This window comes from Plectropomus leopardus, chromosome 13, assembly GCF_008729295.1.
Source record: "Plectropomus leopardus isolate mb chromosome 13, YSFRI_Pleo_2.0, whole genome shotgun sequence".
NCBI lineage: Eukaryota > Metazoa > Chordata > Actinopteri > Perciformes > Serranidae > Plectropomus > Plectropomus leopardus.
In genome coordinates, this window is record NC_056475.1 from 7,930,116 (window position 1) to 7,952,595 (window position 22,480).

The 22,480-nt window shown below is 37.7% G+C and overlaps 1 protein-coding gene across 2 annotated transcripts; it reads right to left on the reverse strand.

Moving 5' to 3' along the window:
* Positions 1-1,937: 1,937 nt before the first annotated feature.
* LOC121952304 (14-3-3 protein epsilon) lies at positions 1,938-20,967 on the reverse strand. Of its 2 annotated transcripts, XM_042498886.1 has the most exons (7): positions 20,745-20,967; positions 13,746-13,945; positions 11,311-11,417; positions 9,163-9,369; positions 8,240-8,376; positions 7,818-7,869; positions 1,938-2,086 (listed from the first exon to the last, which is right to left on the reverse strand). In XM_042498886.1, the coding sequence occupies exons 1-6, from the start codon at positions 20,806-20,808 to the stop codon at positions 7,862-7,864; spliced, it is 723 nt and encodes a 240-aa protein (XP_042354820.1). In that variant the 5' UTR covers positions 20,809-20,967; the 3' UTR covers positions 1,938-2,086; positions 7,818-7,861. The 2 variants fall into 2 exon arrangements, with proteins under 2 accessions (XP_042354820.1, XP_042354819.1); XM_042498885.1 differs by lacking the exon at positions 7,818-7,869 and having other exon boundaries at positions 20,745-20,957.
* Between the last annotated feature and the right edge of the window lie 1,513 nt (positions 20,968-22,480).

Below are 22,480 nucleotides of genomic sequence, written 5' to 3' on the forward strand. Positions count from 1 at the left end.
GGATTTGGATGGGGGTTGGGTTTGGTGGGGGGTTGGGGTTTTTTTGGTGGGTTTAATTGGGGGTGGGATGAATGGGCATTGGGGGATAATTGGGGTGTTAAGGGGGTTTTTTTTGGGAATGATTGGGGGATATTATTTGGGGGGGGTATGATAGGTTGGTGTGTTGGTAAAGTTGGGGGGGGGTTAAAAGGTGGGGGTTGTTGGGGTTAGGGGGTGTTTGTAAAGAGGGGGTATGGGGTTTTAAGAATGGTTTTTATGTTAAGGGGGGTTGGTTTATTGGGGATGTAGGGGGGGGGGGGTGGGAAATTTTGTTTTTGATTTATGGGGGGGGGGGGGGATTTTAGTTTTTGGGGGGTTTTTTTGGTGTTTTGTTTTATTTATTTTTTTATGGGTTTTGGGGGGGGTATGGGGGGTGGGGGGGGGGGGGGGGGGGTGGGGGGGGGGGGGGTATTTTGTTTTGGGGGGGGGGGTGGGGTGGGGGGGGGGGTTTGGGGGGGGGGGGGGGGGGGGGGGGGTTGGGGGGGGGGGGGGGGGGGGGGGGGGGGGGGGGGGGGGGGGGGGGTTGGGGGGGGGGGGGGGGGGGGGGGGGGGGGGGGGGGGGGGGGGGGGGGGGGGGGGGGGGGGGGGGGGGGGGGGGGGGGGGGGGGGGGGGGGGGGGGGGGGGGGGGGGGGGGGGGGGGGGGGGGGGTTGGGGGGGGGGGGGGGGGGGGGGTGGGGGGGGGGGGGGGGGGGGGGGGGGAGGGGGGGGGGGGGGGTTGATATTGGGGGGTTTGGGGGTTTTTTTTGGGGTGGGGGGGTTTTGGGGATGGTTAGGGGATTTGATTTTTTTTTTTTGTTTTTTTTTTGGTTTTTTTTTTTGTTTTTTTTTGGGGGGGTTTTTTTTTATTTATTTTTATTTTGGGTGGGGATCAAACAGGATTTGGGTTTTATTTTGGGGTGGTTTGAAATTTTGGGATTTTGTTGTGTTTTTTTTTTGGTTGTTTTTTAGGGGGGGGGGGTTATTTTTTTTTTTGGTTATTTATTTTTTTTTAGTGGGTTATTTTTTTTTTTTTTTTTGGGTTTTGGTTTTTTGTTTGGGTTGGGTTTTTGTTGAGGTTTTTGATGTTGGGGGGGGAGGGTTGTTGTTTGGGGTTGATTTTGGTGTGGGGGTGGGTGATTTTGGGGGGGGTGGGGGTTAGGGTGGGGGTGGTTTTGAAAAATTTGTGGGTGGGTTTATTGTGGGGGATGTTTTCTTTTATTTTTTATAGATAGGGGGGAAGGATTTTTGATTGGTAAGTTAGGTTGATGAATGTTGGTTTTGAGATTCAGGGGCACAGCACATTACTTGGTCCGGAGTGGACTAAGGATAGAGGTCAGAGTGATGCTGGGGGGGGGGTTATTCTGCTGTTTGTCATTAAAAAAAAAAACCTATTGATGTGCTGAAAGCAGGTTTGGTAACCACAAAGTAAAGAGGGCACTTAGTTCTTCCTAAACGCTTTCACACATCCCTTTTAAATGTTCTATCGCCGCATTTTTTTTCCTCAATTTGCAAACTGAAATGTTTCGAAACTGACTAACAAAAGCATGGACGATAAATTGTTCATAAACACACAAATACAGGGAAAAAAAAAAAGTTGAACAGCAAAATATTGTCTTTAAATAAACTCTTGCACGTGTGTTACAAATACAGGCAAGCGTACTTGGCAACAGATGATAGAGCAAAGTAAAGCAAAATAAAAACCGTAAAAGAGGACATGATCTTTAAAGGGTACAGGCTTGCAAAATGAGTCATTAAAAAAATAAGGTAAAACTCCTGGGAAGTGGAAACGGAGACCCGAGCGGGCCCTGGGCGGGACCGGGACATGACATGCATATGAGGAGAAAGGGTGAGACAGATGGTACAAATGGAGGGAAAGGTAGAAAGAGTGTGGGCTGCAGTATAAACCCAGTTGAAAATTGTGGCCGGGGACAGAAGCTAGTGCTGGGAGGAGAGAAACGAGGGAGGAGGAGGAGGAGGAGGAGGAAGAAGAGGGTTTGTCTTGTATTGTTCAGTCTCACTGGGTCTCTTCCTCCGCATCTTGCAGTGCTTCTTTGTTCTGTTCTTCACCTGAGATAATCAGAGAAATATAAATCAATGTAATCTCTAAACAGGCCACGAAACATTGTCAAACGGCAGCTAAATGCGGCTGCAGATGAGCCAGCAGACGCTCAGCTCTGCTGTGTGTGATGACGGAGAGCATTTTGTATTTCTGCGGTCAAACGCATGGATTCATATTTTTTCCACGTACTATATGAGTATACATTTTTTATGGTACACTTTACTATTAGTTATTTTTTTCTGTGATGGTATATTATGACATTTTTAGCACTATGATTTTTTTTAACAACATATTATACTATGACCGATTTTCCTTTTATTTGACATAGTATACTGTGCCCTTTTTTCCAAGATATTATGATATGACTTTATTTTCCAATTTTTTTTCAACTACTTTGACTTTTTCGACGTAATATACTACAACCTTTTTGCAATATTTTTGACATACTATACTGTGACTTTTTGTTAGACATACTATACTAAAACTTTTTCTTGAAATACTATACGCTGACTTTTTTCCTACATGCTATACTATGACTCTTTTTTAAAAATATTATACTGACTTTTTTTTTCAGTTTTTCTTACACACTATATCATGACTTTTTTGGGAAATACTCAACTATGACTTACATACCTTTTTATTTTTACATTTACTTTTATTATTATTATTATTTACTATTATTACTTTTTTTAAAACATACTTTTATTAGTATGTCTACATACTTCATTCGACTGACTTTTTCCAGTTTTTCCCACACATTATACCATGGCCTTTTTATTATTCTTTTTTGACATAATACAGTATGGCTTTATTTTCCGATAATTTTCAACTACTATACTTTTGACTTTTACAATATAATATACTACAACCTTTTTTTCTTTTTTTTTTGACATACTATACTGTGACTTTTTGTTTGACACACTGTACTATAACTTTTTCTCGAAATACTATACTGTTTTTTTCTTTGCTATGCAGTGACTTTTTTAAAAAAAATATTATACTGACTTATTTTTTTCAGTTTTTCCTACACACTATACCATGACTTTTTGGGAAATACTCAACTATGACTTACATCATTTTTTTTACATTAATTTATTTTTACATTTACATTACTTTTTTTTTTTACATTACTTTTATTAGTATTTCTACATACTTGATTTGACTTTTTTTAAGTTTTTTCGACACACTCTACCATGACCTTTTTATTCTTTTTTAACATACTATACTCTGACTTTTTAAAAAAAAAAAAAATTACATACTATCCTCATTTTTTTTTAAACATACTATACTGTGACTTTTTTTTCCAACACAGTATACTGGGATTTTTTACAACTTCCTATACCATGACCTTGATACCATGATTTTTTTTCAGTTTTTCTGTCATACTATACTATGACTTTTTTCGACATATTATACTACTATACTATACTTTCCCCCCCCCTAGTTTTGTCAACATTCTATACTATGACATTTTTGTCAATATATTATACTACGACCTTTTTAAACTGTTTCAATATACTTTACTTTTTTAAATCACTTCTTAAAACCTTTTTTATAGACTTGCTTTTATGTGATGTCGTCTATTTTGATTTTAATTTTTATTCTGATTCTATTTTATTTTATATTATTTTAATTCTTTTTTAATTGGTTAATTTAATTCACCTATTTATTTATCTATTTATGTTTATGATGTAATTTATTTATTTTTATTCTGCCTATGTCTAAGGCTATTACAAGTACTATTATTTCTGTGTTTACTGCAAAAACTCTTCAAACAGCATTTATTCATGCTGGGATGGGTTGCTGCTGTTATTTCTGTTTTGTGATCGTTTCTCTAATTTGTCTGGCTTTAGTTCAGAATTACTTTTTGGCTGTTTTTGTCCTGTTACTTATGCGTGAAACTCTGCTCACTTCTGTTTTGCCTTGTTTGTCAAAGCACTTTGTAAACTCTGTTTTTAAAGGTGCTATATAAATAAAGCTATTATTATTATTATTATTATTATTATTATTATTATTATACTATGACGTTTTTTCAACATATTATACTACAACTTATTTTTCCAATACTATATTTAATATTTATACATAATTTTTTATGACATACTATATTTTACTTTTTTGACTTACTATACCATGACTTGTTTTGGACATATTGTACTTTGGTTTTTTTGGAATACTATCATGTTTTTGTTTTTTGTTTTTTTTTCTCCACATGCTACCCTGACCTTTTTTACCATCCTATACTTTGATTTCTATGAACATAATAAACAATAAATTTTGGGTTTCTGTTTTTTAAATATGCTATTCCATTTTTTCCCAGCATGCCACTTTTTTCCACATACTTTTTTAAAAATGTTGTGCTGACTTTTTTTGAAATATGATACTATGATTTTTTTTGCTCCTTTTTTCTACATGCAATACAGTGACATTTGTTAAACATACTACACAATGACTTTTACTATAATATATAATATAACTTTTTAAAAGGTTTTTTCAATATATCGTACTGACTTTTTTGACATATAGTTGAACTATTTATTTTTTTTATTGCCATGCTATACTATGACTTTTTAATTTTGTTCCCCAATATATTATACTGACATTTTTCAACATATTGTACAGATTTTTTGCCGTGTTATATTATAACTTTTTTGTCACACTACACTATGACCTTTTTTTCTAACATGTTGTACAACTATTTTTTTGTTATTAATATTATTATTCGTTATTTCCACATGCTACACAATGACTTTTTACTTCAGTTAATCATATTTAAGTTTCTGAGTTACAGGGATAAATGAATAATAAATAAACAGGGACTTGCAACAGTTGGGTAGAAAGCACGGTAACATTTGAAGCGGCAGAGCCCGACATATCATGACCTTTGGTTCCTTATATCATGACCCATCGTTCTAAAGTGAGAAAATACTTTTCCAATAATACAACAGAATCTCAAGTTTGGACTCAGTCTGTTTTAGTCGTCAATTAAAACTTTCAGAGATCATTTCTGCTTTGACTTAACTTTATACTTTTTTAGGTTTCAAATTAGATTTATTTTTAAAAGGGACAATAAGCAATATTTATCATAAATGCTGAATTTGACTACTTAAAAATCAGTCAACAGCTAAGAATTATTTTTATTAGCAATTAATCTGCCATTCTTTATTGATTGTTTGCCATATAAAATAGGGTTCAGATTTTTCACAATTACAATATTACTAAAGCCCAGTATGACATTTTAAAGTTTCTTGTTTATCTGACCAACTGAAGAGACGTCTAAAATCCTTAAGATTTCTATCAGATACAGATAAAGAAAAGATGAGCAGGTTTCCAGCTATTACAGTTACAGTCAGGTTAGAGTTAATTATGCAGTTTGTATCACAAACACAGTTTGTAGCACCGTTTGTCTTTGAACCTCGGTACTTAATACTGACACAGTCATGTACCGGTACCAATTAATACTGCTTCTCGATACCCATCCCTAGTCTTGATCTACTGCCAAAATAAAATGTCATCATTGCTATGAAGTATTTATACTCAAACATTCAAACACTTCAAACATTAACCAGATATTACCATCTCTTCCAGCTAATGTACTGTGGTTTGGCACAAACCAACCCTATGCAGTTCCTTTACTCAGAGAGAGTAAAGGAGAGCAATATGAGAAAAAAAATCTGTGTTGTTATTTAATGATTTATGTGTATTTAAAAGAGGTGAAATGAAATTCTGGTGAGTTAAAATTAACGAAATACGGTCTTTCTTTTTCGAAATGATTGGGACCAGATCAAAAATGTGTTGATCAGTGGATAAGTCAGTCAATCATGCAGAAAAACAACATTTTGAGTTATACTCTAATGTTTACCACTAATTACGTCCACATGCAGTTTAGTGAGCAAGAATTAGTTCACAGTGTCTTCAAAACAAGCCATGATCAGATGCACTAAGGGGGTAAAATGCCTTGTGAACCTGTGCAACTGGTTGCTTAGAAAGGTTACCATAGAGACAGCACAGCCATCCGTGTAATGAAGAATTAAGAGGCACAAATAACAAAGGCTCAAGAATCCATCATGATTAAAATAGAAACCGTAACAGTGCTCATTAGCGCCATAGCTAACTGGGATGTGAGAAAGCCACAGGAGATGGAGCAGCAGCCTCTCATGCGGTTTCTACAGTTTATCTGTTATATCACACTTCAATAAGCTGTATTCACAGGTTTCCAAACTCTGCCTCATTCAGGCAGGATCTGCTTTAACGCCCCTGTGGGCTGTGTTCAGTCATACTGACATGCAATGGTGGAGCCGAAGGGTGTCCGCAAGTTATTTCAGTCTATAGTTAAAGAATCACGACTTTATTCCCCATGTGGTAGAAAAATAAGCTGATGTGTTTGCTTATGTTTTCCTGTTTTTTAGAAGCCTATGGCTTTAAGCTAAAAATTTCTCATATATAAAAATCATACATTTAAAGACTATTTTTTTGGGGGGGGGGGGGGGGGGGGCATTTTATGCATTCATTATATATAGTACTTCTGTTATTAATGGCCTTTACCAAACATCATTTCCCCAGTACCCCAAAACCATTACCACCAACATTACAGACTGATATTTTGTGCAAAAACACATTAGACACAGCACTCTGCAAAACCCGTTCACATTGGCTTCTGTTTTAATCCGGATTTGAATCTGTCCTTGACATTTCACCAAGTTTAGGTTTATGTCACAAGAACCGATTCTTTGGTGCCAAGTTGATGCCAAAATTGTGGACCTGATGGGGTAGCATGTGCGCCTGCAAGTGTCCTGGTCGGCCATTATTTTCCACACGAAGAGGAAGAAGAACACCGGCCAACATGAAAGACCAACAACACGAGGAAACAGAGACGAGTGCAGCTGCAGAGACGGCTTCGCCTCAACTCATCGAAAAGAAAATATTTTTTCTGCTGAGGTCAGCACTGTTTGTTTTGGGTTTTTTTTTTTTTACAAAACAAGGCATCAAGTGTCGATTTTGCACTGAGTGCTGCGTTTTTGCGTTTTTTATTCTGCTTTAAAATGTTCAACTTTGGGTAAAACGCTCAGTCACTCTTTACCCGCCATCCAATCACAGTGGAAGAGAGGTGGGAAAATAGTCTACCACAAAGACCAACAGTCACATCTTACACATCAAAGTGCTGCACAACAACACAGTATATGTTAATATACTGTGGGCCGTATATTACGACATATTTTCTCACCCACAAAATCTCATGAAACCAAAAAGACCAGTTTTTTTACATTTGAGGTGAATCAACAGAGTTTAATAATAAAATTTAATTTTCTTGATAAAGGACTTTCTGCTTGAGCATGTGTGATTTGTTTTGTTTTCTACCCTGATACCAAACTGGAGCAGCAGCTAGCAGAAAGTGAAATCAGGACTTCCACGCAACCTTGCATGGCTTAGAGCTTTTCTGACTTGCGGACACCCTGAGACACTACAACACACACGCGCACACACAGCTCTCAAGTTACACTTCAGAAAAAGGTGGACAGCAGGTGAAAAACGAAAAGAACACACTAAAAGGTATTGTAGCTCCGTAATCCTTCAGAGCTGTGGACAAACAGGGATGAAGAGGCTATCATCACCTCTCACCTCAAAACATTCAAGAAAGCTGGACTTTGTAAATGTGAGCAAGTTAGTGAGGGATGTCGGGGCTGTGAGACAGAGAGCTGGAGGTGGAAAAGCCAAAGACGGCCAGGAGGAATGACTTACAAAATACACTTCTATAATGGAAGAGTGAAGGAAGAGGGCTGTCCTTAAGAATCTAGAGAAGAACCAAGAGATGAGAAGTTAGAGCAGCGTGTGAGTACTGAGCCTGACACAGAAACGAGGGAGAGGGCGTCTGATTTCAGACAAGCCAATGTAATGAGGGTAAAGGTTAGAGAAAAAGAGGTTCGGCAGTTTTTGACAGTTTTCTGGATATGGTATCAGCCTAAACCTAAACAAAAGTCTCTCAGAAGACGCAGCCAAAAGACAGTTGGGAGATTTGTTAAAAAGCAAGAGCTGATGGTACTAGTACGGACAAAAGCATCACTAGTATCACCCAAAAAGTAACTCAGAGATAATACTCGTCGATGCCGCATATTCATGAATCTATAGCTAGTACCGCGAGACGAACAAAACGGCTCACTCACCATCTCCCTGAACGTCTGAGGTCCATAGTGTCAAGTTGTCACGTAGCAACTGCATGATAAGTGTTGAGTCCTTATAGCTTTCCTCGCTCAGCGTATCCAGTTCTGCAATGGCGTTGTCAAATGCGTCCTTTGCCAACCTGTCAGCAGAGAAGATGCAGGACAACACCGTTACAAACACACACATAACAGTAAACTGGTGAATTTAATTGCATTTATGGAAATTCACAATCTACTGTTTGCAAAGTGCTATGTTTCTGAGAATAACCAACAGTGTCTGACAGCGGGGACTCAATATGTGGGATTTTGAGCCACAGCAGAAGGGAAGACAATTTGTTGTAATGTGGATTTAATTTACTCAATTACTGGATAGATGGAGTTTTGGCATCTACAGGACAGAAAAACACTCAAACGTCAAGTTTCTGACTGGCTAATAAATACAATATGTCTTATTTGTTTGCTTTAGAGAAGCTTTACTGTGTCCACCTTCCACTGAATTACTTTGTCTTGTCAATATGAGCAAGAAAATGAATATGCTTTATCAAGAGCTTTTTTAAATTTTATTTTTGGTGTTTCTGACTGTGAATGTGTGGGCCATAAAACCAAAACAATAATGCTACAACAGGCCAAAAGGTTCGGCAGAAAAAAAGGCCCGAGGATGCAGTGCAATCATGACAAGTTTGTCAGGTAAGTGTGACACAATTTCTTCGCCCTTTAAATCTTAGTTTTAAGCCATACACGACGTGTGCCTGGATTTAGGGTTTTCTCTAATGCCCTAACACTTTTAATGTCCAAAAATACTAGAATGACACCTTTTAATAGATATTAAAACATGCTCTATAACATAGGTAATTAAGCTAGAGAAAAATCTAAACATTTTAAATTGAAAATAACAGTTAAACAGACAATACAAAACAATCACTTACTTGCAAGCACGGTCAGGCGAGTTGAGGATTTCATAATAGAAAACTGAAAAGTTAAGGGCCAGTCCCAGACGAATGGGGTGCGTTGGAGCGAGTTCGATCAAGGCGATGTCGCTAGCAGCTTTGTACGCAACCAAACTGTTCTCTGCTGCCTCCTTCCTGTCGTTGCCTGTGGCAAACTCTGCCAGGTACCTGTGGTAATCTCCCTTCCTAAGCAGAGGGAAAAACACAGTCAGACGCATATCTGCTTACACACACGTGCATTACAAACCCATATTATAACAACAGGTTCCAGAGCAGAGATCACTAAAGTCGCATTAAAGACACAAACAAACGTCTAACAGTCCGGCACATTTGTGCAGTGCAGTTTGGAGCATGAACTCTTGCAACAGACACACCTGTAATGCTGAACAAGCCTATTAAATATTTACATTGTTTAATACTGAGTTCCATAATAAAGCATTGTTTGTTTTCCAATAATTATTAATGCTGAGTTTTCAACTTTCAAAAATGAAGCCTTAATATATTTGAATCTTTTTCTGACATTATTTAGTATTGTTTTCTCAACCCATTTCTATTTTCAACTGAGGCAACATGAACGCGCAGTCCTATATGTAAAACTTAAGAGACATATCAACATCTACAGCCAACATCATAATCATACTGAGCCGAGAGAAATAAATCATCCTACGAACATCCTAAAAGAAGTGCAGTGCAAAGAAAATGGTGGGTAAAATATTCTTATGTGATAATGTTTAATCTGTTCTAAAGTTGAGTACAACCATTAATTTATTTATTGAAAATGTCTTTAATATTCTTTTTATTATATTTAATTATATTTTCCAAAAGGACAATGAGCCTCTAAATGCATCTAAACTCTGCTGGGCCTGCTTAAAGGTAAGGAAGAAAAGGTGCCTGCTTGCATTCCTCCGTCAGCCACCAAACCTAATTTTCACGGATCATTTTGTGGAATATTTGAAAAAGGGACTCTGTGTCACTCTAAATAAGATTATTGACAAATATAGGTGTAAGTGCATTTTGTGATTAAAACTGAACAAGACATTTTTGACATTCAATAAAATACTTTGGTATAAATGTACACACAAGACATGACTACACAACAGCTAATTAAAAACAGTAATGCAATGACAAAAAACACAACAACTATGCTTTTTGGTTAATGTCTAACAGCCGGACTTCAAACAAAAACAAGAATTAAGGACAAGTGTGTAGGATTTAAAAGCATCTACTTCTAATGCGTGCCGAGGGAGGAGAACTACAGAATCTGGAGAAACGGGAAAGGCCCTGTCTAGCGTCAGCGTTTGGTACGTGTGTTTTGGGCTAACGTAGAAACAACATGGTGAACTCTGTGGAAGAGGACCCGCTCTGTATGCAAATACAAACGGTTCATTCTGAGGTAACAAAAACAAAATGATTCTTAGTTTCATGTGATTATAAACTAATCAGGGCATACTTATGGATTAGGGCTGGGCCATATGGCCTAAAAATATTTTTAAATAATTTTTCATTTTTTCACACCAAATAGATTTTTAATTTTAATGCAATTTGTTGTTTTTTTTTGAAAAACAAACTATTAGTTTAAAAAAGTTTTGCTTTGATTTTAGCAATAAATGAACAAAGACAAACTGAAAGATATCTGGCTTTAAGTCAGTATTGCATATTGCAGTTTTGCAGTTGAAGCCCAAAGACAGCGGTGGAGGAAGTTAAAGAGACAATATAGATTTTTATTCTAAAAAATGTCCTAAACCACAAGTTCTAATTAATCAATAAAATAGATTTTTCACCCAGCCGTACTATGGATATTATATTCCATTTCTGCCAATACATCCCCCTAAATCCTGCACCCTGGACCATTAAAGTATGCAAACATTACTGTGAAACAGATGTGTGCAGCAATCGGTGTTCTGATTCTCCTTTTGTATATTCAGGGAAATAACCTAGAAAATCGTGTTCATGTTCAGCGTTTGTTTGCTTTAGTAATGTTAGTGCTACTAGAGAGTAAAACAGGAAAAAAATTATATCACTTCTTTGCCTGATTCCTTCGCTCAATGAAACTTCAAGTGTGCCTAACCTTAATGTGTAAATTGGTAAAATAAACAGAAATACACACACATTTATAAGATAACATACATTTTGTAGTAGAAAACCTTAGATTCTCCCGTGGTTGCAGCTAAGATGAGGTGCTTGTCCAGTACATCCAGAATATCATTGCAGATTGATTTCAGCTCTTTCTCGACCTGCAGACCAAAACAAAAACACACAGAAACACTGCTGTCAATGGTGTGTGTGGTCACACAAAAGCGTAACAAAATGTACTTTGATTATTAACAGTGGAAATTCAGCTACACAAAGCTAATGCAATTAATATAAGTTTCAATGCAAAATAAGCTCAGATTTGATATTTCAAAACTGAAAATTAATTTATGTCTGTAAGTTGCGAATTGCAGCAACTCATTTAAAAAGCATCAATAATTCTTCGTTTTGCATTTCCAGTACAGAGTACAGAAGTCTGTCTTCTGCCACAAAAACAACACAGAGATACACAGGGCAGCTTTTGGGCCAGTCCCCGTGGAAGCATTTGTCAGAGTAAAGCGGACAGTGTGACTCTGTTTCAGGGTCAATGTCAGACATCTAAATCTGACATTTTTAACATCACTATATGGCAGCGTGTCCTTGTAAATAAAACAGCTCTTCCTCTGGATACTGCCTTTGCTGGTACAAGTTAGCGGCGAGTGAGTTTTGTAAGTAATGTAGTTGGTAACTCCTTTGTTTTCACCTCTAAATGAGCAGTTAAGAAAGGTACACTTGTTCAGCTATTTAAATACAGAAAATATTAGACTGCCATTTCAGTCAGTATAATGCATTTCCAGTATCAATGCGTGGATGGCATTTTAGATGAGTCTGAATTTTATATATACTGGCAGAATTGAAGAGAACTTGCAAAACAGAGTAGACAATTGAAGAAATACAATATAAAGGCCAAGAGGCTCAGTGACAGTGAAATATTAACAGTCAGTGGTCCTCATGAATTCCCCCTGTATCAGAGTTCTGCTATTTAATGCAAAAACTCACATATCAAACAGATCTTGAAATAAAGAACATAACACATGTATTCAGATGAAATTCTCAGCGATATCATCAATGTGTGGTTTGAGTAAAGTGACAAAAACACAATTCTCACACAGTGGAGTTTGGGTAAAATCCATCACCGTACATTAAGTCATATAAAAATGTATCCCCCCTCATTAAATGAGTGGACGGTTACTGTGCTGCACTGCACTCAGTGGTGCCGCCAGTGACAGGGAGTTGCTTTGCAGCAGAAATGAAAAAGGAAAAAAAAAGTGATTTCAAGTTGATTCATGGCTGCAGCCTACCTCATTATTTCACTCAGACAAGTGTTACTGGACTGTGAAATCTCAACATTTCCTCTCAGAGTGGAGAGGTCAGTGAAGGAGAGCTTAAAGAGCCCTGCCAAAAGGGTGAAGCATCTCTGGCAACTTGCCTTCTAGATATGGTAATTAGATTATCTGAGAGTGCACCAACTACACTTATCTCCATGACATAAGAAAAGGTAGGCGGCAACATTAAGTTCTACTTAAGAGTTTGTATTTTCATTATTTAGTCCCATTCAGGACTTTGTGAGCGTTAGAGAAATTTGCTCTATGAATTATTTGAAGAGAATCTGTGAATACAACAGAGATAACAATGAAAACTTTTGCTCCCGTTTCCCACCAGCAGCTAATTGAAACTAAGTCAGTGTGTTGCAGCAAAATTCACAGGGGACTGTTAATGCTTTATTGGAATAAATTGCAGACATCAGCACAGAGAGACTGCAGCTGTGCGGTGTGATTGGTTTCACCAATACTTCTGCCTGGCAAGCGCAAAATGGGCAGAAAATGGACTGCTGCCTGTCAAGGTTTTCAAGTTTTTAACTGTTTGGCTTTAAATTACTTATGAATGTCTTCAATTTAAGAAACATGTCAAAATGAGGGGTCTTGTCTATATCAACATTTTATTTCAGTGATCACTAATAAAATGAATAAATGAAAAGGTGCGAGTATCACACTCAGCCAACACCAGGGGTGGCAGTCTGCAATACATGCAAAGAAACTGTCAGCATGAGAAGTTTTACTCTGCAAAACCACAGGGAGCTATTTTTTATGTTTATTATAAATTTTCACTTGACTTTATAAAAACAGTTGCTGTGAAATTATTATATATGATGTTTAAAGTTTTAGTTTTGATTAAACATTTGCTAAAGGCATTTAAACAAAGTTCTGTGTTGGAGTTTGTTATATTCCAAATTTTAAATTTCAACAGAAATATTGTCATTTTAACTGTAAATGCATATCGGCTCCAAATATTGGTTATCAGTCTTATTCAGTGCTACTAATCAGTATCTTAAAAAACAATATCGGCCGACCCTTATCAAAATGTTGCATAGACATCACAATTTTCATGATCAAAACTTTAAAGCTCAGAAAACTTCAAACGATACAATCTCACAAAGCTTACAACTGAGAGTAACCAGCTGGCAAATGTACGTTCAGGACAGTGATACTCACCGTTTTCCTGTATTCGCGGATCATCTTTAGTTTGTCCTCTCCGCCTTTGTTTTCTTCTTTCTGTTCCAGGCTGCTGATTATCCTCCAGGAAGCTCTTCTGGCACCGATCACATTCTTATATGCTACAGACAGCAGGTTCCTCTCCTCCACCGTCAGCTCCACGTCCATGCTGGCCACTTTCTTCATCGACTCTACCATTTCTGAAAGACACAGACACAAATGACATGAGGCGTGGGCTTCTCAAGTCCCTCTACACCAACAGTAAATAAATGTGCCTACTCTGAGGGGTTTTCTCCCCTCCATAAACACACTATTTCATCACAGGAAAACAAGATGGCATTTTCTAGACTTTATTTAGATTTCACATTTAGGAGTTTGTCTGGTCAAGTTAGTTCAATAGTTACTGAGTCTGTGGTATGTCCAATATTATTAGCTTTTTTTTTTTGTTTATTACAGATCTATTATATTGCAAATGTATTAATAAATATGGTGAAATTTGCCAAACGTTGGCTGGGCATTCCTATGGCAGCCCAGTGCTAGTGTCAAATGGTGTTTTGACCAAACATTAGGCCATGCAGTGGGTCTGTGCTGTCATAAATCGACTGAGGCCTCTGACAGGTGACACCATTCTCCACCTTTGACCTTATGTACCTTTTTAACTACCTTTGGATCCTACTGAGCCCCAGCAGAGAGCAGATACAAGACGGCTTGATGAAGCCTTTTATCTACTTTGCATCTGCTTAGGCTGAAACATGGACTGGTTCCATTATGATAAAGATGTTGGTATTAATTCTTAAATATGCTAATTTAAACAGGTTTGTGGAGGGTTCCTGCTTACTTCTCAAACACTATTTGATTGATCTGCAGGTTAGCTAATGTGCCTAGATGTGCAGTAATGCTCCAACAAAGATGGTGAAGAAGCAGACTGCAGACTCGAGAACACGGATGTAAACAATGCTGGATTTAAAATACTTAAAACATCAGCTTTGCTTATGAGAAATGCACTCAATGGATTAGATAAACTTCAACATAGTGTTTTTGGAGAGTAATACTGAAGGAAAACACCTTTGGTTATATAAAAGTAAAACTCCATAGGGCACCTTTAAGGGATACTTATGCACGAACAATGTAACTTTTAACTACACACATTTGAGTAACTAATTGTTGGACATATTTTCTATTGTTTTGGTTTACTGCAACTGATTAGATTTTAAATGAAACAATGAATACATTTTTTTTTAAATGCTGAATTTCTGTTTTTTGGGTATTTGCATTTATATTAGTTGACATTTTTTCATTGAAGCTTCTTTCTACTGAATAAATAGCCCCGATTAAAACTGCTGACAGTGTACTCTGGATCACCCAGAGTTACAGGAACATTGTGTCTGGAAAGAAATGTTCCCATTGAATCTTTAACGTATTTTTTTGTGTTTTCAGCATCAAAAGAAAAAAATATTCATTAATATCTATTGCATTGTAGAGCTCTTCCAAGGCATTAACCTCAAACGCAGCAAATAAGACCAAAAAACTATCTGCATGGCTGAATACCACTTAAAGGTAAATGTGAAAACATGTTTTGTAATTTGGGAGAGGATTAAAAACCCTCTCCTCCATTATAAATATTGGCATTTTGGGGCACATAACTCAATTTTCTTAATTGAAAATAAGCACATCCTCCTTCTATTAACAAAGAGTTAAAACCAAAGTGTAGAGCCTTGAAAGGTTTCTGTCATCCTCAGTGTTTCATTAATGGAGTGCCTGGGACACTGCCCAGGTATAAACTCTTCGAATGCAGAGATTCACCACCTATGGACACCTATGATGGGATACGGGGAATGGAGCCAGGACAACGAAGCAGAGGGCTGAGCTAGAATAATGTGATGTCTTTCCTGCACTTCTACATCTCACATCCTCAAGGTGATTCAGTAGGATGTGTGAAAAAATGAATACAGAATCCGGGGGTGAAATGGCACTGAAAACAATCTGACACTTCACTCTGAATGAGCTACTAATTAGCACAACAAGCTGTTTCCCTGGGGATTAATAAAATACAAACACAACATGGGGCCTCTTCAACCAAATAACAAGGAGCCACTCAAGAGGCACAGAGGGGAAAATAAACATCAAAACTGCAATTGTTGGTAATATATTTTATGACATTTCTAGATAAACCTGAGAACATATGAAACATTATACTACTATGCTGAATGTGAAAATGCAACATGATATCTCATGAAGTAGCATCATGTGCGGTACGCTGCTGAAACAAGAATATAGTGGTTCAAATAAAACTGTGACTCAAGCTGCAGAAAAGTCACGCCTTCCATGCTACCCTGGAGGTAAGAGCAGTGTGCCAATCGCTCGGCTTTTAACTTCACAGACAGGGTGTTATCTGCTGAAGCCAATAGCAGGGTTCTACGCAGCATGCTGGCGAAACCCGATACTCGATGGTTTCAAGCCAGGAGGAGCACTATGCTGCTTTGATCACTTTACCCTCCAGCCCAGCCTGCACTCAAATACACTCAATGACCTCTCTGTGCCTTTTAAAAGCATTTTCGCAGCATTACAAGCTCCACAGATCTATTGAACCCATCACAATCACTGCTCGACCTACTAGCTGACAAACCGGCCTTCATTAGGCCTTCTTTGGACAACATACTCCTGCAGACACCACAGAACGAGACTGAAAACGTTGATTAAAAAACAACAACATGTAGTCTATGCAATAAAAAGCAGTCCTCTTCAATTTCTCACTGTATATTAATTCAGCACCAGTAACAGTGAAACAATTATTTAAGTGTTGCAAAGCTAAGATGGCAATTGTGTTATTTTAAGGATTAAATTTGTCCCCTTTGATGCATGAACAACCTGCAATATTTCCACTTTAGGGAATTAAAAATAGACATTTAATGCAACAAAGATCTCCAGCTTATCACTTTATCCTTATTTTTTAAGCAAGACTTTGGTCCTTTTTCTACATTCAAGGATGTAGAAAGTGTACTGCAATGTCAACTAACTGAAAAAAACTTCTCTTCTCATCTTTATTTTCTATTTATCAAAACGTGTCCACATCAGCCAAGCATCAACATTTGACTGAGATATTATGACTTTTCTTAATAGCTGTCATTATAACTCAGCTTTTTTTTGTGTAAACTGAAAATGCACACACAAATGTGGATGGCACTGTACCCACTGATAAGTGAGTTACTTTTCAGCTGCATCACTGTGGTGCCAATGTCCACTCAAAACATCAAAAAGAGACAAATTCAAACAACATGTTCTCTCTCTGCAATCCAGGAAATAGAAACACCTTTAAAAATAGCACAGTGTTTGTTTATCATTGACCCATAAAACTAATTATAAATGTTTCTTCATTGCCAAGACACATGAGTGATGAAAAACATTTAAAAGTAGACCAGGTGCAAAGCAGAGCACAGCCTGACACATCTGGTTGGACACTGACACATCGAAAAGCAGCTGCAGCACAGCTTCAACACAATGCAGCCACATCTAGTGGGCATTAGGTGTAAGAGTTTTATGGCTTTATAGCACAACAGGACCATACTGGGGGTTTATGATCAATAACAATGACAAAAATAAGAATAGTCCAGCTGCTTTGGAGAATTTTTTTCCTGTGGTGGGGACATTTCTGTAAGACAGGTGAAGCTGTGACAACTAAAGTCCGAGACGGACAGTTAAACAACACACACCTGACAATTCACACAACTTTTTTTTAAACTGCCAGTGCTGCTATACATCAAAATGAATGGGGAGAGGCTGCAGCAAATGGAAAGCAGTCACTGTGGATAATGTTGGACAGACTCTCAGGCGGAGCAGAGCCCTCTCTAAAGCTGACAAAAGTTATGTTTTCTCCGATAATGGGGGCAGACGAGCTAACTACCTACATTACACAGGCAGCTTACTGACTGTTAGTGTTAAAAGAAATAGTCAATTGTAGCTGACTGACAGAATTATAATTAAATCTTTTAATCATTTCGGTACATTGCAGTGCAAAAATATAAACAGAGAAAATGTGCACAGATCACTCCGATATTAAATCTGACAGATATTGACCTCCAGTAACCTACTTGTATACATGTGTGGTGTGTGTGCTATGGGCATAAACTGATGCAACGCAACGTGGTCAGTGTCTTGCAGGGCCATGTTGGTCAAGAAAAGATATGCTGCGGCGAGCAGCTGTGCACATTCCTGCTTTATTCGCCCAACTTCTCAATTCTGATCATTCAAAATATTGTAAAAATGCATATATTGACCACTGATCGACCATCGTCTATCCCAGAAGTCAGACCAGAAAGTCTGTGACAAGAATCAAACAGCAGCTCACATCAGCAGCTAATGCAACAAGCATTCACTCTCTGCTTTTCCGAAAAAGGTTTTTTTCAGGGTGTGGTGTCTGATTTCATTCAATGTTTTTTTTCTATTTTACAGACACAAAATTCTAGTACTTCTATACTGCTCATAGAAAAGATAATTTAACTTACTACAGAGCCAAGGAAGAGCATGCTGATCATCGGCTATGGCAGCATTCACTGCATAACATTATGGTAAATTTACAGACAGACTTCCAATCACATAATGGCAAAGAAAAGATACATCTATGTGAACCCATGGCTGAAATTGTTTTTTCAACCACAAATCACATAGTAGCAACACTCTCTTCTCCTCCTTCTTCTGTTCACTATTGGTGCTACACCTCTCAATAAATTAACCCACACCACCATACAGCTGCATGACAGTGAGCGCTGGCCTCACTGAAGTTAATTACAACCAACACAAAACTAACTTCACATTTCAGACTTTTAATGTTTTAAGTCCTGTCCACTTCATCTACGTGACTTTTTCTGCCACAACACAAATTCAGACTTTAAAAGTCTGGCTAGAAAATACTGTTAAATATGACTTACAACCAACTCCAAATGAAGACACCAATTTAAGGCCAAATCACCAAAAAACTTTCTTAATATGCAATTTAGGGTCTTATATGCATAATAAAAAGCATTTAAAAAATCACCACACTTTAGCCTCAATCCAAATTCGAAATACTGTCATTATAGTGTTTTCAGTTTCCTGAAGCTGGGTTGATTTGAGCGAGATTCTCGCCAATCCATATCACATGATATGGATAAAACCAATCAAAAATTCAAATGTGTCAGTTGATACTAATTTAACATGCCAAATTGAAATCCCTCAGTACCCTCAGTAGATGTAATGTTACCAAATGTGGCAATGTCATTCTGGTGAGTTTTAAACTAACGTAACATTATATGTGCTGCACACAGTGTTTGTACATGTTACCTGGCTTTTACCAACGTTACACAGATCAACACCGGTGAGTAATGGGAAGGAAAGAAAATAATAATGAATTACTAATTTGGCACTAGCGTTAGCTTACTCTACAGCACCATTATTTATCACTGCATTCATAGTATTTATAACAAATGGGTGCATCTCAGCTCGTGCTAAGTTATGCTAGCTGTATGCTAAGGTAATATAAATAATAAGACATTTTGTAAACTGATCACCTTGTGACAGATTGAAATGTATTATTTTGATAATTTTAAAGTTCAGAGTCAGGACTGTGTCAAAAGACTGTTGACAAAGGGTGGTTTTAAGGAGGTGTCAATCAAAATGTGATCTGCCACGCCCACACAGTCTGCAGAAATGCTATTATTCTCAAAAGGAGCTGTTTTGAACTTAGTTTTCTAATTGATGGGAACATTTAATTTCCCCCTTATTTTTGTAGATACTTAATGAGACACTCAACTTTGATATAATATATGCATTCTTACTATTTCAAGCCACATTTCCAGAGGCTATAAGAGTCCCTTTGATCTGGGTGCAACGGCCTTGTTTTTTTTTTTTCTTAACTCTTGTAGTGCACACTGATTAGCTGGTGCAAACGGTTTTATTTTTTAAAAAAAAACTTGTAATGAGACAGAATACAATGATTTTGATGAAATATCAAGTTTTTTTAACAGAGGCAACTGATGTGTCAATGGACCTTCGAAAATCTAATGATGATTTCTGTTTTAACAGATTTGGACTTTGATAGGTGATTTAATTATCTAAAGAAATCATGATGTCTACACATTTGAAAGATTTTTCCTTAGAAAGCAAATACAAAACATAAGCATTAAAATTTTAATTACCCTCACCTACGCCAGAATACAAAATAAGATCCTCCCCGGAGCTTAAAAATATATTTGACATGCCTCCCCCTTTTCGCACCACTCCCTCCCACCGTCTTAAGTAATGAACAGTCCCTGAGTACACAGAAATTAGTATTAGTAATTTAGTAATAGCAATAAGTAGTGTACATAACAACAAGTTGTTACGAAGTAATGTTTCTCTTAAATTCGACTTGCAGCCAACACGATACGCATAAGTTAAATCACATTATGACTACAACTGCTTTGTCAGGCTGCAACTATCTCCAAAAACACCCGGTGGGGGCGGTTCGTTAGCATGAACTCTGGCACAATTATCGGATGTATTTGTCCACTGCTCCTTGTATCGGATTGATCCAGACTCTGCTAGCTGATCCTCCAAAATCACAAACCCAAAGTCATGTTTGCTAGGGTGTGTACGTTTGCCACATCGTATTTCTGAATGGAGTTTGGCGTGACGCGTGTCAGGGCTGAAGAAAGGCTAGCTAGCTAGTTAGCAATTTAGCTAGCTAACTAACGCTAGTAGGGGGACTAGCTTAGCTCGGCGGCTAACGCGAGCTAACGTTAACCAGTTACGACTAAACGCGCTTTTCCGACAACCAAACGCGTTTCTCCTTTGCGAGTCAAAAACTATCGATTAAAGCATTCGGTTATTCATTCGGTTTGACGAAATCTCCGCCATTTTGTCTCTCACCCAACAAATCCATGTGAACTGCTTTACCTGCGTCTCCGAGCCCCCCTGCGCAGGGAGGCAGGGCGGGGGAGAGGGACCGGGCTTTCTGCGATGACCGTTGTTAATGCGGACACTTACCGTCGTATCTCTCCGCTTGTTCGGCAAGTTTTGCCTGGTATACTAAGTTCTCTCTATCCGCCATGGTGGTGGGGCTGCTCGTGGCGTCCCAGTGGAAAGGGAGGATTATCGGCTGCTCGGCGATTCCTGGTGGTGGATCAGCAACGGCACCGTCGCTCCGCTGAACTGAAGAACCACCGGTAGCACTGGAGGAAAGATGGCGGCGTTACTCCATCCGGGAAACCCACGCAGCAGTCTTCGTCCACGCCCACTCCCTCCTGCCAAATCCCGAAATAAACCACTTTCCCAGATTACCCCAACAAAGTCAGTCAAACAACGGCAAATCCAGCGTGAAGCGGTTTTAAATTCATTTAACATTCCCATGAGTCGATATTTTTATAAAATTGGAGCAACTCTTTAATTCGGCATATATTCAAAGCACAAATAAGATTTTTTTGGACTATGGTTTATGAGGGACTGTTCTTTACCTGTTTGTCCTTGAGCCGCCCAAATGGCGAAAAATGCACAATGCTCCCTCTGCAGTAAAATCGTTGATAGATTTTCAAAATGTTCCCCCTGGTGTTTGGAAGTTAACCCTTTGAAACCTTAAAAAAATCGGCCTCTTCTTTCAAAAACTGTGGAAGAAGGCGATGAGCAACGAAAGAAGAAATTATCAAAAAAAAAAGCAAGAACAAAACTGAAAAAAGTACAAGAAATTACCTGAAAATTTGTATAAAAAAGACATGCAAGTTTAAAAAAATGCTCATAATAATAATAAACTTTATTTGTATAGCACCTGTCATTCAAGAATTGCAGCCCAGTGTGCTTTGCAAGAAAGAAATTAAATGCACCAAGTGCTTCACATCATAACTAATAGACAAAAAGGCATAATAAAAGCTGCACGTAAAAATAAAATAAAATCATAATAGAATACACAGAATGCATCTTCAAATGGATAAATCCACTTGATGATACTAGTAAATGTAAGATGAAATAAGGATAAAAATTTAGTACACAGAATGCATAACATAAAAACTAAATAAATAAAATATAACCTGCTGACATTATTGATAAAATATGCATAAAAACAGAGTATATAAAATGCATAATCATGTAATCCTCTTGTTACATAATTTTAAACATATAATTACGCTAATTGTAGTTTTCCCCTAGCTTTTTTCTCTTTTTCCCTTGACATTTTAGCTTTTTTTAAAATAAATGTCTAATTCTATAAATTTCTTACAATTTGTGAAACATTTATATCAAGTTGCTCGCTGCCTTTCCCCCATGTTTCTGAAAGAAATGAAACCAATAGCCTATGCTCAGGGTTTAAAGGTTTAAATACTTGTGAATGGCACCTGAAAGCAGCACATGGAAAGTGATGTCGCCCCACATTTCATAGGGTTATAAGTAAAAACCTGAATACAAAATCCTGGAGATAAAAAAACTATTTTTTTAACTATATCTAATAAGGAGCTGTTCTTAACTTTTTAGAGGACAGGGGTGGCTAGGGTGTGTCTTCGTTTTTTGTACATTTTTTTTTACCCACCCCAAGTCTACAAATATTTTTCCTTGAGCCTCCCCCTGTGCTGGTGGAAAATGCATGAACCTCTTTCCAAATAACAGCATTTTAGGGCTAGATGTGGATACTTGGTTATTTTTTTGTTATTTATGTTTTGACAGGCATTTGTTGCACATATGTTCACGGACCTACAAAAATGTGAAACTCCTATAATTTGTGTTTTTACAGTTTTTGA

Bases quoted from the DNA above. Each gene is read 5' to 3' on its own strand.
- LOC121952304 (XM_042498885.1), bottom strand. From the start codon at position 20,808: ATGGCGGATAGAGAGAACTTAGTATACCAGGCAAAACTTGCCGAACAA. The intron at 9,370-11,310 runs GTATGTTATCTT...CCCTCTGCTTAG, and splicing joins AAGGTTTTCTACTACAAAAT to GAAGGGAGATTACCACAGGT. The intron at 2,087-8,239 runs GTGAGTGAGCCG...TGATTATCTCAG, and splicing joins CTCAGACGTTCAGGGAGATG to GTGAAGAACAGAACAAAGAA.